Source organism: Lepisma saccharinum, chromosome 10, assembly GCF_977018435.1.
Source record: "Lepisma saccharinum chromosome 10, izLepSacc3.1, whole genome shotgun sequence".
Lineage (NCBI taxonomy): Eukaryota > Metazoa > Arthropoda > Insecta > Zygentoma > Lepismatidae > Lepisma > Lepisma saccharinum.
This window is the reverse complement of record NC_139238.1, coordinates 83018754-83041196: the sequence shown is the minus strand read 5'-3', so window position 1 is coordinate 83041196 and position 22443 is coordinate 83018754. Positions and strand designations below refer to the sequence as shown.

The 22443-nt window shown below is 38.1% G+C and overlaps 1 protein-coding gene across 1 annotated transcript in view; it reads left to right on the top strand.

The window, feature by feature from the left end:
• The first annotated feature begins 2417 nt into the window (after positions 1-2417).
• The window catches only part of Karybeta3 (karyopherin beta 3), an 80523-nt gene continuing 60497 nt past the window's right edge, over positions 2418-22443 (top strand). Inside the window, exons 1-4 of the mRNA XM_083130035.1 lie at positions 2418-2530; positions 13250-13399; positions 18232-18461; positions 19018-19114. Of these exons, the coding sequence (XP_082986161.1) occupies positions 2450-2530; positions 13250-13399; positions 18232-18461; positions 19018-19114 (558 nt within the window). The 5' untranslated portion in view covers positions 2418-2449. The remainder of the gene's footprint in view (positions 2531-13249; positions 13400-18231; positions 18462-19017; positions 19115-22443) is intronic.

Sequence of the window (22443 nt, the reverse complement as noted above, 5' to 3'; positions counted from 1 at the left end):
GAGAGTTTTGTGCGGGTTTTGGGTTGGTTTCTCAGGTGTAGCGCCATTTCACGGCAGGCACCCAAGCACGTTTGGTAGGCGCATCTATTGCAGCTCCAAGTTAAGGTTAAGCGCCGGCCAGGCGACGATCTTTAACTAACCCCTTTCTCTTTGTTTGTCTGGGAGATCGATTTTCTTAATATCTTCGTTAATTTGGGTAAGGTAATGCCAAAGAAACGAGGGAAGAGAGGAGGCAGGAAAACGAGAGAATCTATTCTGGCAAGACGAAAAAGGGAAGGAGGAGAAATCATACAACCTCAAATCATCAACTATGATCCACTGGGTCTATTGCACGACGTTTCCAAACGAGAACATGCATATAAGCTGCAGAACCTAGATATACATACCCTTCCAGGAAGTATATACAAAGGGAAACGTATCTAATGATCCACGTACAAGTAAAAATCAATCCAGCCAGGATCTATATGGTTCATTAGCAAGACCAATGAACGAACCAAAAGATGTAAATAAAGAATAAGGAAAGGACTATGTTACATAGATGAAGAAACTTAAGTAGCATCAGGAATTTGTAAATAAGGATGTAAATATACAGTATGTAATAATTATAAGAAGAAGAAGCCTTGGTAATTATAAGAAGAAGAAGCATTAGTAATTACAAGAAGAAGCAGCCTTAGTAATTATAAGAAGAAGAAGCCTTAGTAATTATAAGAAGGAGAAGCCTTAGTAATCATAAGAAGAAAAAGCCTTAGTAATTACAAGAAGAAGCCCAAAGAAGAAGATTGGCTGCAATTAATAAGAAATAAAAATAAAAGATAAAATATTTTATGAAAAGATTTACAAAGTTATCTAGTATTTGTACATGTTATTCAAGAATATATTACGAATTGTACCCTCCGTAGTGGATTAAATCTATTGTTTCTTTCCATATATTCGTAGTGTTAGTCACTCTGATCTATGCTAAGCTGGCAGATGCTCACGTGAGAGGACGTGGCATATATGTAACCTACATTAAAAAGAAAACGTTTCGAACAAAAAAATACAAAGGATCTAGAACAAAATAGTTGGCTGTGTGAAGCCTCCACCCTCCTTAAAAAAATAATGCAGGCTGTGCTACCGCGTTGAATAACAGAAAATATTTCTAATTTCTTCATCCAGTTATTTATCAGAGATTCAGACCACCCTAATTTAGTTTCGACAAACTACTAAACTGTAGTCTAAGTCGATGACAAAAATTGGGAAGGAATGGTTCAAGTTAATTAATTTTACAACTGGAGGGGGGAGTTGCTAACTATTGTGTGTTCGTTCCACTCTGGCATCATCTCGATGTTTCTTTTTTCCACTGAAGGAGTCCCAGAGAACTGCGCTACGCCACTGATGTATAATATTGTATGTAAGGACCCGTTACGCAGTACATTTCCCAATGTCGAAATTCTCTTTAGAATGTATTTTGTCTTGATGGTAACAAACTGCAGCGGAGAAAGATCTTTCTCAAAAATGAAATTAGTGAAAAACAGACTTCGTGCTGCCATGGGATAGGATCGCTTATCCAATCTTTGTTTATTAAGCATTGAACATGAACTTCTTCGTGAATTGGACTTCGATGATAGAGTAGATGAATTTTCGGCGAGAAAGGCAAGAAAAGTGTGTCTACTATAAGTGTTACGCCCTTGGGAATTTTCTTGAAGAAAGTGTAGTTACTACAATTTCCACAATGAACCTGTCGGTAATTGTCCAGTAGATAGACCGTGCATATGTAGTGACATATTTACTCTTAATTGTAAATAATATAATTTATAATAAATTATGTGCGTAAGTACAGTCTACTGCTCAATTCTGTTTCCGTCTGAACCCCTTAATATTTACTATATATTGTAGTTACGGTGTTCACTCTTCATAATATACTGTAGCCATTTAGATGGAGAATTTTACTGCTGCTATAGCGCTACAATTTTCGTCCTGTAACTTTATTTTACTGCGCTATTCTCCCTGCAAACTTATCTGCGATATGTTCGATTGTAAATGACAACTGATTCTAAAATCAGGTCTACCATTTCAACTGCTGAAAATTGGTGGTTAACACATTGAGCTAATAAAGTTCCTAGTAAAAAATAATTTAAAAAATGGGGGTTTCACAAAACATTTTGTCCAGGTGCCTCCACAAACCTTGATACGGCCCTGAATATAGGATATAATTGTAAAGATTAGTGAGAATTCCAGCTAGGAATGTGTTCCGTATTTTTCACAGGGGGCAGTTGCCCCCCTTTAGCTACGGGCCTGTTTCGGACACAGCCAGCCTTGATTTCGTTTGCTTGCTCCAGAGATACCCAGGACATGCCCGAGACAGAGTATAGTATGCATCACTGTTCGCCCGATATACTTACCCAAGAAACCGCCGCAGATAACGCGGGAAACGAGCCGGTCATGCGCAGTTCTTTATAGTGTGGAAGACATGGCGTCAAGTGAAGAACAGTTTCGAGAGCTATTAGCCGGTCTTCTCAGTACGGACAATGTCATACGAAGTCAAGCTGAGGTATGTTTCAGTGTGGGATATTTGATTGTGTTATTCAATGAAAGTAAAAAGATGGTTGCTCTTCAACGAAAAGGGCAAGGCGTTGCTATTGCATAGTTCCCACACAAGGGCTACTTTGACCTGCCATGTATTGTCAAGGCGGCGGCATGGCCTTGGGCACACATCATATTATTGTCTTGTGCCTTTAAAGAAGATTATCTTTAAAAATAATGTTAATTGTATTACCAGAAGTAATTCATCCAATGATATAGTACAAATCGTCTATTCTCGAACAATTTGTTTCGCTGTCAGTATGCTGCAACAGTTCTTGCCATGTGATTTTCGTGTCGAGATAAATCTTCCACTGTATTTGTTTCCAGATGCAGTTTCATAATTCCTCATGGACAGAACTCTTGATTAGATATACCTAATTCTAATCAGTTCATCCTAAGAGATTATATGCTAATAGAAAATCATGTACTTTGATAATAGGGAATGATTAAATAAATTCAGTGGCAGGATAATTCGGTGATTTCGCGTGCAAAGCACTTCAGATACATTTGCCCGCCACTCCACTCGCACATGCTTGTGCATGTGGAATGCGTGACACTGGGATCTGGAGGGAAGAAGGAATCCGTATGTTACTTGAATTGTAGTTAAATTTTCGTGGGCGTAACAATTCGATGTAGTATAAGAGGTTGATATAATGCAAGAGAAAGATTGGCCGGCATATATGAGTTTTCCCCCGAATTTTCGGAATACCCCCCCCAACATAAAGTTTACTCAAATCCTCAATGTACTATTATAGTAGGGGGGTGACACCTATAAATCATAAATTTCACACTTTTTTACATTGCTAACGTACTATTTTGGAATGTGGAACATTTCCTAAGGTGAAATAATACATTTCTAACTAAGATAATGTCTATTTCTTACATTTACGAGTACTTACTGTTACTTGTTATTTCGATTCTGTAACACATTATGGCGACAGTGTACTGGTTCATCGCGCGTTGTGCGAGTGTTTTGTCGATTTATGCAGTGTTTCATCCTCGTTCACCGGAAAATACCTACTTTTGTGCCCGGATTTGAAATTATGCTAATACCTCACAAACCATTGACGTTAGCCCCAAAAACCATTTTCCGTAAGGTTAGGTTAGGCAAGCATAGTTAAAAAAAATAATTTAAAAATTAAAAATACTAGACAAGTCATGGGTAACACTTTACTATACCGGAGATGGATTTCTTCAAATTTACAGGAGAAAGTACTTACGCAAATCATTTTCTGTAGCGTTGTTGATGTTCGGGAATGTAGTTTTGATCCATTTTAATGTGAATGCATGTGGTTTTCTACGAAAATCTATTTGCGACGTGCTATTGCTGCTGCTGCCATTTGCTTTCTGCACGAGAGCACAATATGCGCTATTGCTGCTGCTACAACATGATGTGTCGAGGATGCGTCATGAAGTTGTTGGCGGGTGTGGAAGATGCCGTGGAATTTGTAATTCCGATGTCCGTATATATGAGCGAAAGGAGTGCTAATGGAACCTAACCTAACCTAGTAGGCATACCTCGTCCCAGTGATGGTTCGTGGGGCTATCGTATGTAAGAAATACATTATTATCGTTAGAAATCCATTATTTCACCTAAAGAAATGTTCTGCAATGCAGAATGGTACGTTATCAATGTAAAAAATTGCGAAATAAATCATTGATAGGTGTCTCCGGTATAGTAAAGTAGTACCAAGTCATGTTCTAGTGAAAACACGGCGAGTTTGAAACACTGACTACGGGGTTAGGTCATCTTATACACGGAACATTTTTCTGTCATGCAGAAAGCAAATGGCGGCAGCAGAAACAGCATGTCGAAGAGAGATTTTCGCAGAAAACTACATGTATTCGCATTAAAATAGATCAAAACTACATTCACGAACTTCCACAACGCTACAGAAAATGATTTCCGTAACTACTTTCTCCTTTAATTTATAAGAAATCCGTCACCCCTATAATGTTACCATCCTCAAATTTACATGTTGCCTTGTATTCTGTCCCTGCAGGTGAGCATTGTGTATCTATAAGTTTTCAGTCTGTTATGCCACATGATAACGTAACATACATAATTTACTTCACAATAACACATTTCCATGAGCTAAAAGCAACTGAAAACGTTCATAAACAACTTAATCTTCATAAACCATGCAAAAAGTTTAATTTGGGGGGAGGTACAGAAGGCCAATGGTACTGGGGGGGGGCAAGAGCCTCTTAGCTGATGTTCTTATGCAGAACACACAACAGCTGTTCCACACCATCATTTTTAGCAGGAACTAGCTAGTGTTAACGAACGACATAGAAAAGTTTTCAGATGTTCGAGTTGCCATGTCCAGGTTACATATTTGAACTTGTATTTAATGTAAACATTTTTTAAATAATATATGTTCATTTTATTAAGTTTATGCATGAACGTTGGGTGTACACATCCAAATTCTTATTTATTGACTAGAGAGTAGCAAGGGGCTCAAGTTCCTTTTGTTTTATTGTGATTTCATCATGCTACGTATGCATTTTTTACACCGTTAGATTTCGATTTGTCTGTTAACACATACTGCGAACTTTTAGCAATTACTTACTGCTTGTTTCCTTGACACTGATTTTTCACTTCTATATAATTCTGTACTTACCAATAGCCATTTGTTTACTTACTTGTCGCACAATGCGAGGCCAACCTTGCGTTCTGACGTCTGACAAAATGTGTACGTTATTAGGTTTGGTTTTCTTAGCATAAATACACTGTAAATGTATTAGGGGCTAAGAGAACTAAACCTAACAATCCTCACCTAAGAACTTGGGCCATAACAATAGAGTATTCCCCGGTGACGTTGAAACGCAAGGTTGTCACCGCGTTGTGTGATAAGCGAGACATGCTTCCGAAACCAGGAGTTTTGCGCAAGTTACCTCAAACATCTTTACCCATAAATTGGACTGTTTCAAAATGAAAACTGTGCTGTGTTTCAGAAAGGTTCCAATTTACTTCTACATTCATTCCCACTAGTCTACGATACTTACTGTCGCTTCTATTAATGGAGAATGTGTTGTACATGGAAAATGCACATGCTTGGGAAAGGTAATTTTTAGTTTTTTTTTTTCCAACAACTTTTTTTGTAAATCCAAGTGGTGCTAGTTACTTTAAGGAAGGTTCAAATTTCGAGTGACAATGATTGGCAAAATTCTACGATAATTGGTCTTTCTGCTAGGAGAATTTGAAATATCATGAAACAATGTGGAATTGTTACCTAGCCAACTTTTAGACTTCTTACTGAATGAAAAACACTCATGAATGATTTATATTTTATATCCCATAAAGTTAGAAACTATAAATTTGGTAGGGTAGAGCTGAATTCAATGTTGTAGATGCAGACATATTAGCCCTGTCTAGTCGGCTGCACTTTTTAACACTAGGTGCAGTGCAGGTGTATCCAGTGTCAGAGTGGTGCAAGGAAATTACGATCAACCGACTAGATGGAGAGCGGTGTTAGAGTTCAGAACTTCGGCATGATAGGGATTCAACAAATGCCTCTCTTTCTTTAAACGTTCATTTGATTAGTTAGCATGCACCATGTGACCATACACCGGTCCAAAAGGTAGTGCAGACACCAAATACACTACTTGACTAGACGACTCGGTGTTGCACCGTGCAACCAACTAGACGCTTTGGTGCAAAGAGAGTCAAAGCAAGTCAAAAAGTGCAGCCAACTAGACGGGGCTATTATTGCCACAGCAACAATGTTGGAAGAAGTGTAAAGTGAAAGGTAAAGTTACCGGTGCATATAGCACCATGCCGTGAAGGCACATTTAGGGGATGTAAGTGGTAGGGCCCAACACATTCTTGACCTCTGCCATTTTGGAGGTAATGTCATCAGCATGATGCTCTGCCCACCTTTACCCCACCCCCCTTCCCAGGCTCATTGATTTGAGGCTGGGTGAGTTCCAGAGCTGCTTTCATGAGGGAACAAGGCTGGAAAAATTCCAACCTTTGATCATCCACCCGGGAAATTACTCTGGTCTTCCGTGTCGAAGTCGGAAGCTTTATCGACTAGACAGCCATGGCTCTCATTTAAAGGAATGTTGTTCCTAATTTTGGCAGGGATTGAAAACTTTTGATCTACACACTCGAATAACGCTGAAAGAAGGCATAATAAATACACGACAACTTAGAGGTCATGTGGGAATGTGTAGCAAAATTAGCAGCAAAGAATCTGACCAGAATGTTTTCAGTGTCTTTTATAAGAATGATGATGATTGTGGCTCCAACTTGGACTTGTCAGAAATTGAATATCAGGATCCATCAGTTGACAAAACTGAGGTTTGCGTTTTTTATGTGAAATTCTTAGCTGGAGGCCACAGTCTTAAGAATATAGACTATCGCAGAATTGTGGCAATGATTGTCACACTAAATTTGAACCTTCCTGAAAGTAATTAGCACTGTTTGGATTTACGGAAACCAGTATTTGTGGTTGAAAAACTTTAAAATTGCCTTATGCAAGCATCCATGCTTCCTATTAATAAGGCATTCACTGTTCATAGAAGAAAGGGCAAGTATCGAAGACTAGTAAGGATGATTGTCAAATTAAATTGGAAGCTTCTTGAAAGTAATAGCACAGTTTGCTGTTTGGAAGTCAAATTTATAACCAAAGAAAAAAATGTAAGAGCTACCTTGCATTAACATCCCTGTTTCGCACCGATGAGGTATTCTACAGGCAAAACAGTTATTCACTAGCCTTGTTGTTAGGCTAAGTGTAGTATATTTATGCTATGATATTTAAACCTAACAAGCCTATCCTAGCCATGAAAGCATTCCATGCTAGCATCAGATGATGAAACATGTCACTTGGCCGAGATGTTTGACTTGCGTAAGTCATGCCCATAACTAAGACGACAGTAACCGAATACCTGGTGTCAAGTAAAGAATTATATTGGTGTACTTTATGTGACCTCCCTTGTTTGTAATCACATCATTGACACGTTTAAGCATGGATGACACTAAATTTGCACAAATGTTTTTAATTTCTTCATGGTACCACACGTAACAAGGGCACAAAGCATTTTCTCCTTGGTTGAACAATCCACTTTTGCAGATAGACCATAAATTTTCAATTGGATTTAAGTCAGGTGAGTTTCCTGGCCAGGAGAGTACTTGTACATTGTTATTTTGTCTGTCGACGATAACAGAATACTTCAACAATAGACTCCACTTCAGGTCTTCAACATTGAACTATTGAGTAAAAATGAATCGTTGCTCATAGCACAGGGCATTATCAAGAGAGAATGTGCAGTTATTTAAAAAAAAAAAAAAAAAAAGTGAAACTAAAGCTTAAAACTGCAACGTATTTTAAACTTATTGTATACCTAGAAAAGTATGCATCTTGTTTGGATTAATTCTTGCACAATTAACAAATTGTCATAGATTAATATATCCTGTAACATTTGTAACTTGTGTTTGTAGATTTATTTTGAGTCTGAGTATTTGTAAACTCTGTACCTTAAATTAAATATTGTAAATATATATACCGTTTAATTTAATTGAATTAGAATTTTTGGATAAATTGGAATCGCACAGACCCTGTAAATTAATATATTTGTGTGTGTGTGGTACAAGCTGGTAAGCTACCAGAAATTGTTGATGAATTTATAAAATATAAGTTGCATGTTCTGGCACTGCAAGAAATAAGATGGCCTGGGAGTGGTCAGATAGACAAGGGAAACTGTACAGTTTTGTACAGTGGTGCTGAAACCAGAGGACACAGTGGTACAGGCTTTATAATAAGTAAAGAAGCTAGGAAATCACTAATGGAATTTATACCAGTAAATGACAGACTGTGTAAAATTAGACTTAAAGGCAAGTTCTATAACATCTCCATCATCTCTGCTTACGCACCTAATGAGGATGCAGAAGAACTGGACAAGGAAAAATTTTATGAAGAGTTGGACTTGTTAAATGAAAGTACAAGTAGACATGATATACTACTTGTCATGGGTGACTTCAATGCAAAAATTGGAAGAGAATCTGAAGTCAAAGAAGTGGCAGGAAAGAATTCTTTACATTCAGTCACCAGTGAGAATGGTTGGAGATTAATACAGTACTGTATACAAAATAAAATGCTTGCAAAAAGTACCCAATTCCCCAGGAAAGATATTCATAAAGGCACCTGGAGAGCTGCCGGCGGAACATACACAAACCAGATAGATCATGTTCTGGTGAACAGCAGATATGCCACATCTGTTATAGACGTTAAAACACGCAGAGGGGCCAATTGTGACAGTGATCACTTCCTAGTCAAATCTATATTGCGGCAACGATTGTCTAATATAGGCAAAAACAGGGGAAAAAGGAGAACTGGTTGGGATATAGAAAAGTTAAAGAAAGACAGCGATAAGAGAGCTTTTCAGGAACAAATACACCAACAATTAAGTGATGAGAATGAAAATAATAGCATTGAGGAAATATGGAATGATATGAAGAAAACTCTTGACTGAAACATCAGAAGAGATATTAGGGCTAAGGAAGAGATCTAACAGAAAAGATTGGTATGATGAAGAGTGTAGAGTACTAATAGGGAAGAAAAATGAGTTACGGAAAAAGGTGATTCAAAGAGAAACAAGAGCATCGATGAATGCATATAAAGATGCTAGGAAGGAAACGACTAAAATCTGTAGGAGGAAAAAGACATATTGGATGGAGAAGCGAGTAAGGAAAATAGAGGAACATCAGACAGAGTGTAATACAAGACAAATGTACAAAGCTGTTAGAAATCTTAGTACTGGATATCAACCAAGGTTAAACGTATGTAAAGACAAAAATGGGAAGCTTATTACGGATCAAATGTCTGAATACGTATATTCTCAAGCGTTTAAATGCTTGTCATATTTTACAGGTAGCTTATGTTATATTTCGCAGACAATTGTTGTATATATTATGTTATATTTCACATACAATTGTTATGTACCAGAGTGGATGTATTGAGTAAGGTTTGATAGTATTGGATATTCATAAACCTTTAAGAAACATGTGCATGCAACTTGTATATACTTACTGACGTAATAGTACTCTTGTTTGTTTACTAACATTTGTCTTCTCAATCCAAGAAGTGATTTTGATTTGATTTTTATTAACAAAAGCACACTAAGTATATATTGAAATATATCAACTAGTAACTAACTAGTTTATCTATTTTAATTTGTTTACCCTTATGAAATAACTAGATTATAAAATAATGGAAATCAGGTCACTTTAAGCCTATTTATTATTATGTTTTCACGATGTCATTTTTAGAGATATTTGGCAGCCTGTAACATGAACATCGGTGTGAACCCCAAAATGAAATTCACAGGTTTTACTAAGTACTAGTAGGAGTATCCATGGCCAAAATTTCTAATTTTTGGCAGGTCCCCCTTTAGAGATATTTGACCTTGAAATTCACAAATTTTGGAAATTTTCGGATTTCGGAACTAAAAATCGGACAGAAGGGCTTACAACCCCGGATTTGTTTCACCATGGCTGAAAAGCCTTCCACTCATAGTTCTTGCAAAAATAATTCCATCCTGTGGTTTCAAGCCCTTTTGATTTTACAGATCTTTAAAATTGGCAAAATTTCCCCTTACGATGGTTATATTGAAACCCATTAAAGTCCCAGTTACTTAATTCTTACCTTACATATATATATACATTTTCTGAAAGGCCAGAATCTCTATTTTCAGGCAGTGAAAACTAGAACATTCCATCTGTAATAGAAATCACACAGCAACCTTTTTTCAAAACCCTTGTAAACGCTCATTTTTGCTTCACGCAGTGATGAAAAATGAGCAGAAATCCAAGATGGCGGAAGATTTTTTTAAAAAAAAATTCTTTTTGAGCAGGTCACTAGCAAGACCACCTATGGTGAAAATATAAAAAATTAACAAAATGGTCAAGCAACCACCTCTGGGTGATTGGACATGGAACGACTCAGAAGTAAAGTGTGCAATATCAAAATTAAATAATAATAAAGCACCTGGAGAAGATTTGCTCCCTGCGTAGATATTTAAAAAGGGTGGAGAAACACTTTGGAAGAAGGTTCATGAGTTTGCATGATATGGGATCAAGAGAAAATACCATGTAGTTGGAAATATGGAGTTATCTTCCCCATCCATAAAAAGGGTGATAAAAGGAATTGTGGCAACTACAGGGGAATAACACTATTAAATATTGAATACAAATATTTTCCAATATCCTATATATGAGAGCAGCTAACCAGGCAGAAGAAATCCTAGGGGAATATCAATGTGGATTCCGTCCAAATAGATCTACCATAGATCACATCTTCACCATATCTCAAATTATGGAAAAATTCTATGAGCAAATTATAGATCTACACTTTTTATTTATAGACTATCAACGAGCATTTGATAGCTTACACAGAGCTGGGATCATGAAAGTATTCAAGAAAGTAGGATTTCCAGATAAATTAATAAGATTGATAAAGGTAACCTTTGAAAATACAACAGCGGGAGTCATGGTACAGGGAGAAGTCTCACCAACCATTAACATAGAAACAGGAGTGAGACAAGGGGATGCTCTGTCCACCCTAATTTTCATTATTGTACTACATGATATTATCAGTCCACTGCAAAAAAGGGGGAGTATATTCTACAAAACAACACAGATACTTGCTTATGCTGACGATATTGTGATAATATCAAGGACACTTGCAGATCTTAAAAGCACGTTTTTAAAGATGGATAGTAAATCCAGAGAAATAGGACTATTAATTAATGAAACTAAAACAAGATATATATATATATATATGAGAATGTCCAGATCGCCAGCCGGACGAAACTCTCTGGCTTTGAATGTAGGTACATATCACTTTGAAGGAGTACCCACTTTTACTTACCTTGGAGCTCTTCTACATAACAACATAGAAGAAGAAGAGATTGTTAACCAAAGAATACAGGCTGGAAATAGACAGTATTATGCACATATAGAATTATTTAAGTCAAAAAACCTCTCTAGAAACACAAAATTAAGACTGTATAGGACACTTATTAGACCAGTTATAGCATACAGTGCAGAATCTTGGAAACTTACATCTAAAGCAGAAAGCAAGGTAATGTGTTTTGAAAGGAAGATATTACGTAAGATCTTTGGCCCCGTTAGGAATGAAGATGGATCCTATAGAATTAGGAATAGTATGGAGTTAGAAGGATTGATTCAATATGAACATGTGGTGAGATATATAAAATCTCAACGTTTAAGATTGGCAGGACATCTGATGAGAATGAAAGAGGATAGGCTACCATGCCTGGTATTCAATCAGAAATTGTGGGGAACAAGGCCAAAAGGAAGACCGAGGGGAAGATGGATTGATGCGGTTGAGGAAGATTTGAGAAGGATGAATATACGCAATTGGAAAAATGTAGCTCAAAATAGAACGAGGTGGACGTAGATTGTTTGGGATGCCAGAGCCCACCAAGGGCTGTAGAGCAAAAGAAGAAGTGTGTGTCTGTGAAAGGAGGTAATATGTAAGTCTGAAATAGAGAAACATCTGCTTGTACAGTCACGGACACTGCCAGCTTGTAACGATTCCATTGAACGTCAATGTATTCATTACAAGCAGTGTCCGTGACTGTACCAGTGGCGGCGATATACAAAAGGAAATATACTGTTTTAGCAATCCAGTTTTGGCACCTTGCCCCCCCCCCCCCCCCATGGGTTTTGAAACCCAATCGCCACCACTGGCTTGTACCCTTGAATTTTTGGAAAGTTTGCCTTTGAAAACTGGAAATTATACTTGAATTTTATCAAGGTCCTAGAATAGCCACCCCGAATTCATTTTTTCAGGAGAGGCCTTTAAAGTTTGACATGATATACTTATTGAACCTTTGTCACCATCGAGCTGAAAGTTTTTATCATTGCAAAGGCTGATAAGTTGAAGCCTCTAAAAAGAAGTTGTTTCGTTAGGTATTTATGCTGTAATTACTAATTGAAATTTTAGTTAGAACAATTCCATACAACTCTAGCTTTGATTTGAGAGTTCCAGTGTTCTATCTGCACTCGTAAACGAGGTGGAGATGAAACAATTTCATTATAAATTTGTCATTCGGTAGCAAAGTAAGGTAAATTATTCATGTTTCGGCAAATGAGGGAACTACTTTGATTCCACTATTATTCAAAATTTTTGTCCGTTAGAGGACCACTGCTATTGCTAAGCATTTCTCAGAAGTGACAGGTTAGAATGCAAGTGGTTCAACTCATACTCTGATGGCACTTGTGGTTGGTTGAGGAAATTGATTTTGAAATGATTTGAGTTTGCATTCACGTGGCTGCATCTAGATTCTGCACATGGACCAAAAAGACCCTTAATATATCAATATTGGATGCACGTAGGTATCAGACGATAGCAGAGATGAAACCATTGCATCCTAAATAGACCATAGCCAAAATATATCGATTTGTTTACAATTTGGAGATAAAACATTTGCATTCTCAGTGGACGAATTGCATGTAACTTCAAGAAACCAGTGGAACTTGAGCACATTGTAATCATGTTTCCACTAAAATATACTGTTAAATTATTGATGATTATTATTTAGAATTAACATCCACTATTATTTCTCTTACTTTGAATTATGAAAAGGAAGTTTATGTATACGAAAGATTTGTGTTCCATGAATTTGTTTGGGTGCTGAAATTTTGTTTTTCCCACAGGAAACTTACAACAACTTAGCAGTAGAATCAAGGGTATCATTTCTACTCAAATCACTCCGTAATGATTCTCTGGATGGAGGAGAGCGACAGATGGCAGCTGTGCTGCTTAGGCGGTTATTCTCAACGGAATTTATGGATTTTTATCCAAAGGTATGTATAGATGAATACCTCTATTGTCCCCTATTTCAAACTTGATCAGTTATTATGCCCCAATAGTTGACATCCTGATATTTTTTAAATCCAAAGTATGTGTTTATGCTATTACCATTATGTATGAACAGTTTTGTACAACAGTACAATATGTGTACACGTACAAGATGATGTTTGCCTTCCTCAGCCCGAGCCAATTTTCAAAAGGATCTTTTCATGATTCGTCAACAAGAAAGCTTCAAAACTGACGTCATTGATGTGTTATGTTAGTAAGCACTCGGTAGCATTGTAATTGTGAAACTAAGTAACGTGCGTACAGTGTCTGTTTAAATTACTTAAGAAAGCCTGCTCGCTGGCTGAGCTTGTTGTCAACCTTTGGTTGTACCACCACAGTTCCCTGGTATGAGTGCCTGGGTGCACATTGTGAAGTGTCCCTTCATCAATTCCATCGCATCTCTCCTGGCAGAAACGCTATGGGGAGGGGGGGAATAATAAGATGATTAGAATTGTTAGATTTGATAACCTGCATGACAATGTTACTCCAGTTGGGGAAGTAGGGTGGGTGAGTTAACGAGCAGCTAATGACAGCTATAGCAACTTGCAGATAAACTCACAGTGACTGTTATGTAGTGTTGGACATTATATTGTCCAGATGATATATCGTGATTGTATCGCTGATATATCACTAATATGGTATGGAAAAATATATCGTATCGTTTGCGACGATATATTGCAATATCAAATTTCAGATATTATTTATCCCTACTGTTATGACATCTTGTATTGTCTGCTAAGTAAGCTACATCAACTGCACTAGCAAGGAGAGGACACAGCTTGGGAAATTGAGTTTGGGACTGGACTTGGGGTAGTAGTAAGGTAGCTAGCTATCTTACAGATATTGATATGCAAGGTAGTAGTGTGCATTAGCCAGTCATTTCTGAGAAAGAGTGCTTAAAATTTTTGAAGATTTCCAAGCGCTCCTCATGAGACAAATCAGGCTGCCAGGTGGTAGCATATCAGCTTCACATGCCAAATGTTCTGGGTTTGATTCCCGTTTGGAAATGGCTGGCTAGTGCATGCTAGTACCTTCACATATCAATACCTATAGGGTACCCTACCGCTACACGAAGTCCCATCCCAAACTCAATTTTCTCTGTGTAAACCTAACCTGCATAACATATGCTCATGTTTATTTCTGTGCATGTGCGAGTGGGTTAGGCAGGTCAGGTTTGGTGCTCTTACTATATATAGTATGTATCTCAAAAGTAGTTAAAACTATTGCTACAGCACCTTGAATAACGTAGTGTGGAAAACGACCCAAGAAACTGGTTCCCCAGACGGATGAGAAACATAGATGGCAGTGCGATCAATCTTGGTCTAATTTTCTTATGAAAGTAATGCGGCTTTGTTAGTTTTTGGAATATATTATGTAGATTTGTTTGCCTTGAAAGGCGGTACGTGAATTGATGGAAACAGTTATATTTACGGAGTGATTTGCAGTCACGAAATGACATTAATTTGGAAAGAAAAGTAAAATAAAATTAATAAATAAATATCATGCGTAACACAAGAAGAAACATCGCAAAGTGATTCCGGGCGTCAGGAGTTGGATTGTGTACTAGAGTTTTATTTTTCTATGTTATTAGAATGTAAATAGTATCCTGAGAGAGATTTCATACCGAGGCGACAAACCACAAGTGTCGCTTGGAAGCAAGCAGTCCGTAATCAATGCAGCCTTTTGAACCGTAGGGACACAAGCTCTGACTGCACAGTTTCCTCAAGGAGATTTCACACAAAGTGACATGGGTCCTTTGGTCCAAAGCAACTTTCACACCGAAGCGACACATGTTGCTTGGAAACGAACCAATCAAGAGCAACAGTTCACATCGTAGCGACATGACTGGAAGCACAGGTCAGCATTCGGTTGGTGAAATCCTCAAGTGATAAGTGTCGCGTGCCCCTTGTCGCTTTGGTGCGCAATCTCCCTAAAGCAAGACACTCATTGCAAAGCGCGTGCGCGAACAACAAACCACGGCAACATGTTGCAAGCTATTGAGGAAATGGCCCAGTTTGAGCGACGCACAAGCAACAAAGCGACACGTGTGACTTATCGTGTCGCCTAGATCTGTTGTTGTAATGTGCAGTTTTTCGTGTCGCCTATCTGTTGTTCGCACAATTAGCAGCGAACGCTTGCCAATAGACTGAAGGCAACATGTCGCTTGTGACTTAGTTGGGAACTCCCCCTGTAGCATGTCGCTTCGGTCTGAGCACCCTTCCTTTAAGGAGCTTTCCGACCGAAGTAACAAGTAGCATGCGAATACGCCATATGAATGTGTCGTTTTCTGTTTGGACCCTCATGGGCAATAAATGCTATTTTACAGTCTGGAAGTGTGTCACTAGTGTGACAGTGTGAACATCCCTTGTTGCTTGTCCCATTGGTTTGAAAGTTGCCTTACACTCATGTCGATGGCACTAAGAAAGTTTTGTGGGGTTCCCCTTGTCGTTTCATGCAATCATCATTATCATCATCGCCGCGATTAGTTTAAAGCGGAAGAAAAGAGACAGTAAATTTCCAAAATACAAATGCTTCAGTGTGTATATCTTTAAAAGAAACGATGATGATGATAATAATGAACCTAATTCATACACAAAAATTTAGTTGCCAAGATCATTCCACGCGTATTGTTTCTCCCGTATTATTAACGAAAGTATGACGATAACAGGACGTGGTCGACTGTCTAGAATGTTCGTTAATATCTTCGCGACCACTGTACCAAATATCATAGCAATTATCACATTCATAGAAATGATTCATGTAAAAGAATCAGACGTTGAAGCGAAAACTCCATTTACTTCCATTATAAGCAGACGAATACCAAGCACCGGGTTCAACACCATCACCTCTAGCGGATCATTTTCGAGTGGAACCAGCCAGAGCGCGCAGAACTGTGCCGTTTTCCACACTACGTTATTCAAGGTGCTGTACTATTGCTAAGCACTGGGAATGAGTCTCACTCCAAAATTAAATTACACGTTGTGCACCATGCTAAAAAAAAAAAAAAAAAAAGAAAGACAAAAAGTCTATGAATATTGCAGTAGTTAGGCTTCCCGAAAGCTAACACCACTCTCATCTTCAGGGATTGAAGTGCAGAGATGTCAGGTTAAGGTTATATGTAGGAGGGGGTTTTGAGAAGTTTCCGGCCTCTGAAAGAAATAGTGGTGTCTATGGCAAATGAATGTCATTTGATTCAAGATAGTTCCCTTTCAGGTTGACACACTTGGCACAACCTTCTTGCAGCAATTATAACTCTTGGTAATAGAGCGGTTATGTCTTGACGTCACTGGTGTCCCTAAATTCAGTACGTTTGAGGTGCATTTTGAGTTTAGTGAAATGATAATAGCCTGAGGGGCCAGATGGGGAGAATAAGGTGGAGTATTGTTTCAGGGGAAGAAGATGTCTTTAGACAGTTTCCGTTGCCTCTTTCCCTTCACAGATGAATGTAATTTATCCAACAGGATCACATAACATTCAGCATTCAAGTTGGTGCAATTTTTTAGATATTTGCTGAGTATTATCCACTTGCAATCCCAAAAAAATTACACCTATTACTTTTCCTGCAGATTTCTTTCGGCGACACTTTTTGGCCCATGGCGATCCATTATGGCAGCACGGCATGGATTGATATTTTGTCTCAGGATGATACACAGTGCAGTGGAGTTTATCCCCTGTTGCTATTCGTTCAATAACACTGGCAGCACTACATCAGAAACGGCCCTTTTTTTCTGCTTGTGATCAGCTGTCAAGAGTTTGGGCATCCACTTGGCAGAAAGTTTTTAATTTTCATGCACAATGTAAGGCGCCAGCTCTACACTGATCCCTAGGGTGTCTGCTGTATATTGCAGAACAATCCTCCTGTCTGCAAGGATCAGGTCGTGGATACTATGAACAGTTTTCTCAGTCACTACTGGTTTTCCTGGCCATTCCTCATCTTCTGTTCTTATCCTGAAATCTGCATCCATGATATCACGGTGCTGCATGAAGGAAAGTCATTGGGCAGTGTTTGTGTCAGTTCAACGTATATTTCCTTGGCTTCAATGTTCTTCGAGAAGAGGTAATTTACGACAGCTCTCTTCTCCAACTTGGAAAACTGCACACGCTGCACTGCCATGGTCACTTCAAACCCATAACAGAAAGTATTGCTAGCGGTATCTGTCTGAAATTTTGACTCTCATCATACTAAAAGTATTTTCATGTATTCCAATGCTTCCCTGTCAGGCCGGAAACATATCGAAACCCTTCGTATTGATGTGGGAGAGTTCTGGTGTAGGTGCCGGGCCAATCAGGTGCCATCTCTCCAATGTCCGCACTTCGCTAGGGACGTCCAAAATCAAGTACATATAACCTTACCCTGACACATCTCTGCACTTCAATCGCTGAAGATGAGAGTGACGTTATCTCTCGGAAGCCTGTCTGGAAATTATCTGGTTGATATACTGAGAAAACCTCTTCATCATTTGCTGCCAGGAAAGCTTCAACAATTATTTAACTATGTAATAGATTCTAATATATGGTCGACTCTACCATATCACTGCAGATTTTAAAATGTAGCTAGCAACAGTGCAAAAAACACACAAACATTACTTGTTTAATAAATTAATAAAGGTAATGGCTGTCAAAATATTAAAAGGTTTTTTTTTAGCTGAATTTGAAAATTAAGGCACTAGGTGATAATTTTCAGGTACCCTGTATTTGTCTCGTGCTGCTTGTTCTTTGCTCTGGTACAAAATAGGACCATTTCAGATTTCCTTCTCATTGTGGTAATGTTTTTCAGCTGCCTCATGAGGAACAAGAACAGTTGAAGGAACAAGTATTGCTGGCCATACAGAATGTTCTTCTGAATGAGGCCATCTTGAAGAAGGTGTGCGATGTGGCAGCCGAAGTGGCACGGAATCTGATTGATGATGAAGGGAACAACCAGTGGCCCGAATTCCTTCAGTTTCTATTCAACAGTGCCAGTTCGCCAATACCTACACTCAGAGAGAGTGCACTTCGCATGTTTACGTGAGTTTCTTTCATGTTCAGAATTTTCTATACATTTTTAAAAATAATTACATAATGTGGGATTGTCCAACACTTTTGTGTGCAAGTGTTCATCCTTAAACCCGACCAGAATGATTTGTGAGAGTCGTCTTATCTTGTTAGTTCTGATTAGTCGGTGTACATTGTTTTCAATGTTGAAACGTGGCAAGTATATTGGCTTACCATTAATCACGAAATTCACTTTACTATATGATACTGCTGTAAAATTGTATATTTTACTAATTCTGCAAAAGTGCCACGTAGTATTGTGCAGAATCTGCAAATTAACAAAACTGAAAAAATGCAGTGAAACCCAGATTTTACATTTTCATGCATTGCAGATTCAATCTTGATGCTCGCAACATAGCAAAATGCTATAAGATTTTCTTCAATTTTAAATTTTCCCAAATTTAATTTTTTTAGCTTCGGTTCTCTGAAAAACATAAAAATAGAGGTTCCACTGTACTTCCCCATACTGATACTTTTGAGCCCTCAAAAAAGAAGTCTTTGTTCATTGTTAAATATATCTCAATTACAGTGCAGTTCCTGGTGTGTTTGGAAACCAGCAGTATCGCCATCTGGACCTCATAAAGCAAATGATGCTGCAGTCTCTTTTGGATGAGTCAGGCTATGAAGTAAGTATCTTTTCTACAATAGAGAACACATTTTGGTAATTGATTTTTCTATATACCCGACATTGCAACTTGAGTGGAAATGCAGCCATGTTCTTATAATTTTAAAGTGTCCTGTTTGTACATTCCTGTGCATTTCTTTGTTTATCGGTACCTGCGCTATAACTCTTCTTTTTCTGGAGGTTAGGGAGCCATTTCTCCCTTTGTTGTATGACATACTGGTCAAGAAAGAAGGGTAATTTACTTTTGTGGTTCAATGGAAGAGCAGATTAGTGAATGTCAAAGCTCCAGAACATAAAGTCAATAGCATAAAATTATTAGTAGAACTCAGAAGTTCAGGCATTTATTTTGGTTAAAATAGACATGCAAAAAGGCATTTATAATGTAGGAAGTAGGTAACAAAAGCAAAATGAAAATAGGCAAGTAATAGAAGTAAGAATTTTTACTTTCCTCTGCTGCCTTGATTGCACATAACTTTTTTCTTCTTTTATTTTAAGTAAATGGACCCTACATGAAACAGACTATTCTAATATTCTGATTTTTATGGTGCTTTGGATGAACGAAAAGATAAGGAAGAAGAAAATAATGCAGGAAAACCTTGTTAATACGATATTGGTTAATTTGAAGTACCCTTTAATCCGAAGTTCTTCCCATTCCCCAGCCGATAAGATAGGATATATAATGTATTTTAGTACGGATAAATCGAAATACAGATAATTTTTAATAGGAAGTTGTTTACAAGACCTTACAACACCCTTCGGCAAAACTGGTTTCGATTAATTTGAAGTAGACACCTGCGTAAGTCGACAAGAGAAGATCGAATGTGGAGATAGCTTGGATATTTTAACTTGACCTTGACATATTTCCTTGTCCTAAGAGCTGCTGACAACTCGAGGGAAGCACTCCGAAATGCCCGCTAGACTTGCATTCTTTGTCAATGTGCATGGCAGGTCGAGCTCTTTCACCACTCAATGCACCACCTTGGAAATATTCACCAGTGCCAGATGAGAAATGCGAGATAAGATCGCAGGAATGTTCCAAAATACAAGGTGCGTGGCACCTGGAAGTCTCGCCCATCTGTCTAGCTCTGAGCTCGAGATTCAGCAGTTTCCCGTGAGCAAGCAACTCTTGGCCTGGTAGCCGACAACTTCTGGTACCACTTCCATTAAAAACTTGTTCTTTGTGCCCTGTAGAACTTCATAAGGAAAGGAAACTGTTACAGATAAACAAAGCCACATAGGCCAACTAAAGATCGTCAACCTGCTTAATGCGTTGTCATCTAGGTTTCCGCAAAAGTTTACCTCGATCGTACGTATGTTGTAATTGCAGTTTGCTGCTTCATAAGTTTCCCAATTGTGTCGGTCATATTATTTGCCCCAAAAAAAGTGTTCTGTTGGCTGAGTGACTTCTCCCTCTTTTCCTATCAGCAAACGGGGGGGGGGGGGGGGGGGGGAGTTGATCATAATTGTTTCAGCCATGATTTCTTGTGCGCACACGGGCTGATTCCAGGTGAGGTTGGATCTCTCCTTTCCTTTGGCGTCTACTATGAAGCAACCAGTTCTGAATATGTTCTTCAAAATGAACAAAAACTGTAGGATAAGAAATAAAGTGACCCCTCCTCCTTTCTCCTACAACAGCTCATTCTCCGCCACTGGTGTGCATGGCAATGCTATAATTGCAGAATTCAGGTCCCTGTTTCTTGTTTGAATGCAGCTGTCGGGATAGGAAATATTGCCCGTATTATTGTCTGTTGCATTGTAAAACTTAAAGCAAGCATCATTTCTTTCTTTTTCACACTGCTGATAAATGTTCAGTATTCGAGAATTGCGTTGTTTTTAAAATGCGGAGGATTTTCCCTTCTGCCACCTGCTGTTCTAACTTCCAGCCGGTCTCATTGTGTTTACGCTGGAGCTGGCGCCAGTGTTTCGTCTAGCTTCTCCAAAGCTGTCACTGGCCAATGACTCATCCAGCATGAAGGAAAAAGCATAATTGTTTTGAATCTCGCAAAGCATTTTTGATTTGACGATAATGAAATTCGATCTCCAGAAAGAAAAACAAGAGTTAAAACAAAACAACTTCATGATGCACATAAACTTCGTGTATATGTACGTATAATCGCTGCTTTTCTTCAGAACCATTTGAGTGCTGTAAAAAAATAATAATAATCCCGCAATGCTCAATGTAGGAATTGACACAAAGACCAATAAAAAAAAGAAGTTATACAAGAGGATCTGAAAATTGCAAGTTTCGTAAAGCTTGTCTTTGAGTTCATTTTATGCTGAAGAGCTAATCGGGACTAAATATACAGTTTAAAGTGGAATCTAAACTAGAGTGATTATCTTTAATCTGTCCTAGGATACACATTTGGTGCAAACAGATCACAAATTGCATGTTTCCTTTTTCACAGCGGATTACAATGCAAGTTGAGGAAGAGTTTGGACTGCTCTCTTTAAAAGGAGAGGGGTCATATTGACTGAAGGAAAGAAAACTCGACTTTCTTTAAAATAGGTTTGACAGCCAAACCAGAATGAAATTTATAGCCCCGAATGTAGTTTTTCTCTCTCTCACTCTCTCTCTCTCTCTCTGGTGCCAAGAAAGGTTGTGTTGTCCCCCAAGGGAATCTTATTTTACCAGTTAATCCTGTAATGGACGATGTTCTAGTGAACTCACATAAAATCCAAATTCATTGTCCAATTATCTCCTGCCTTTTGCTCTTTCCAGTGTGGTTGATGTCAAGATTCTTCCGAGTTTCGCTTCTTGCAATAAATGAGAGATTGTTTTCCTTTCCATAGGTCTCCGTGCAAAAGGGTTTCTTATGAACTAGAATTGTAAGAATTTCGTGTAAGAGCAACAAATGTGCATAATTGAAAGAAAATACCATTTTTTAAAAGACTTTTTTGGTGAAAACTATTTCATGTTCTATTTTCCTTCCCACAACATGCATCCTGTGCATAACAGGTTGTATAACTATGCAGGATAAATGGGTTACTGTCTCCTTGGAATCTTTGTGTCTGCATAAGCTCCGTGTGCTCATTTTGTGGAACATTTTTTACACTTTATTTAAAACGTTATTATATAGTATATGTAAAGCTTATTTTCTGAGCTACTTCCAAGTATGAAACATCCGTGGTTTGGGGGGGGGGGGGGTAATTCATACCCTACTTTATTTACACCTGAAAAGTTTGGATAACTCAGTCGTTTAATTCTAAGTTGACATTTTTTGGTCCCTTGAACTTCGTATTAACAAGGTTTTCCTGTAATTAAAATGTATCACTGGCCAAATAATATGACATATTTGGAGTGTGTAAATGCCTTAATGGAAGAAATCTTTT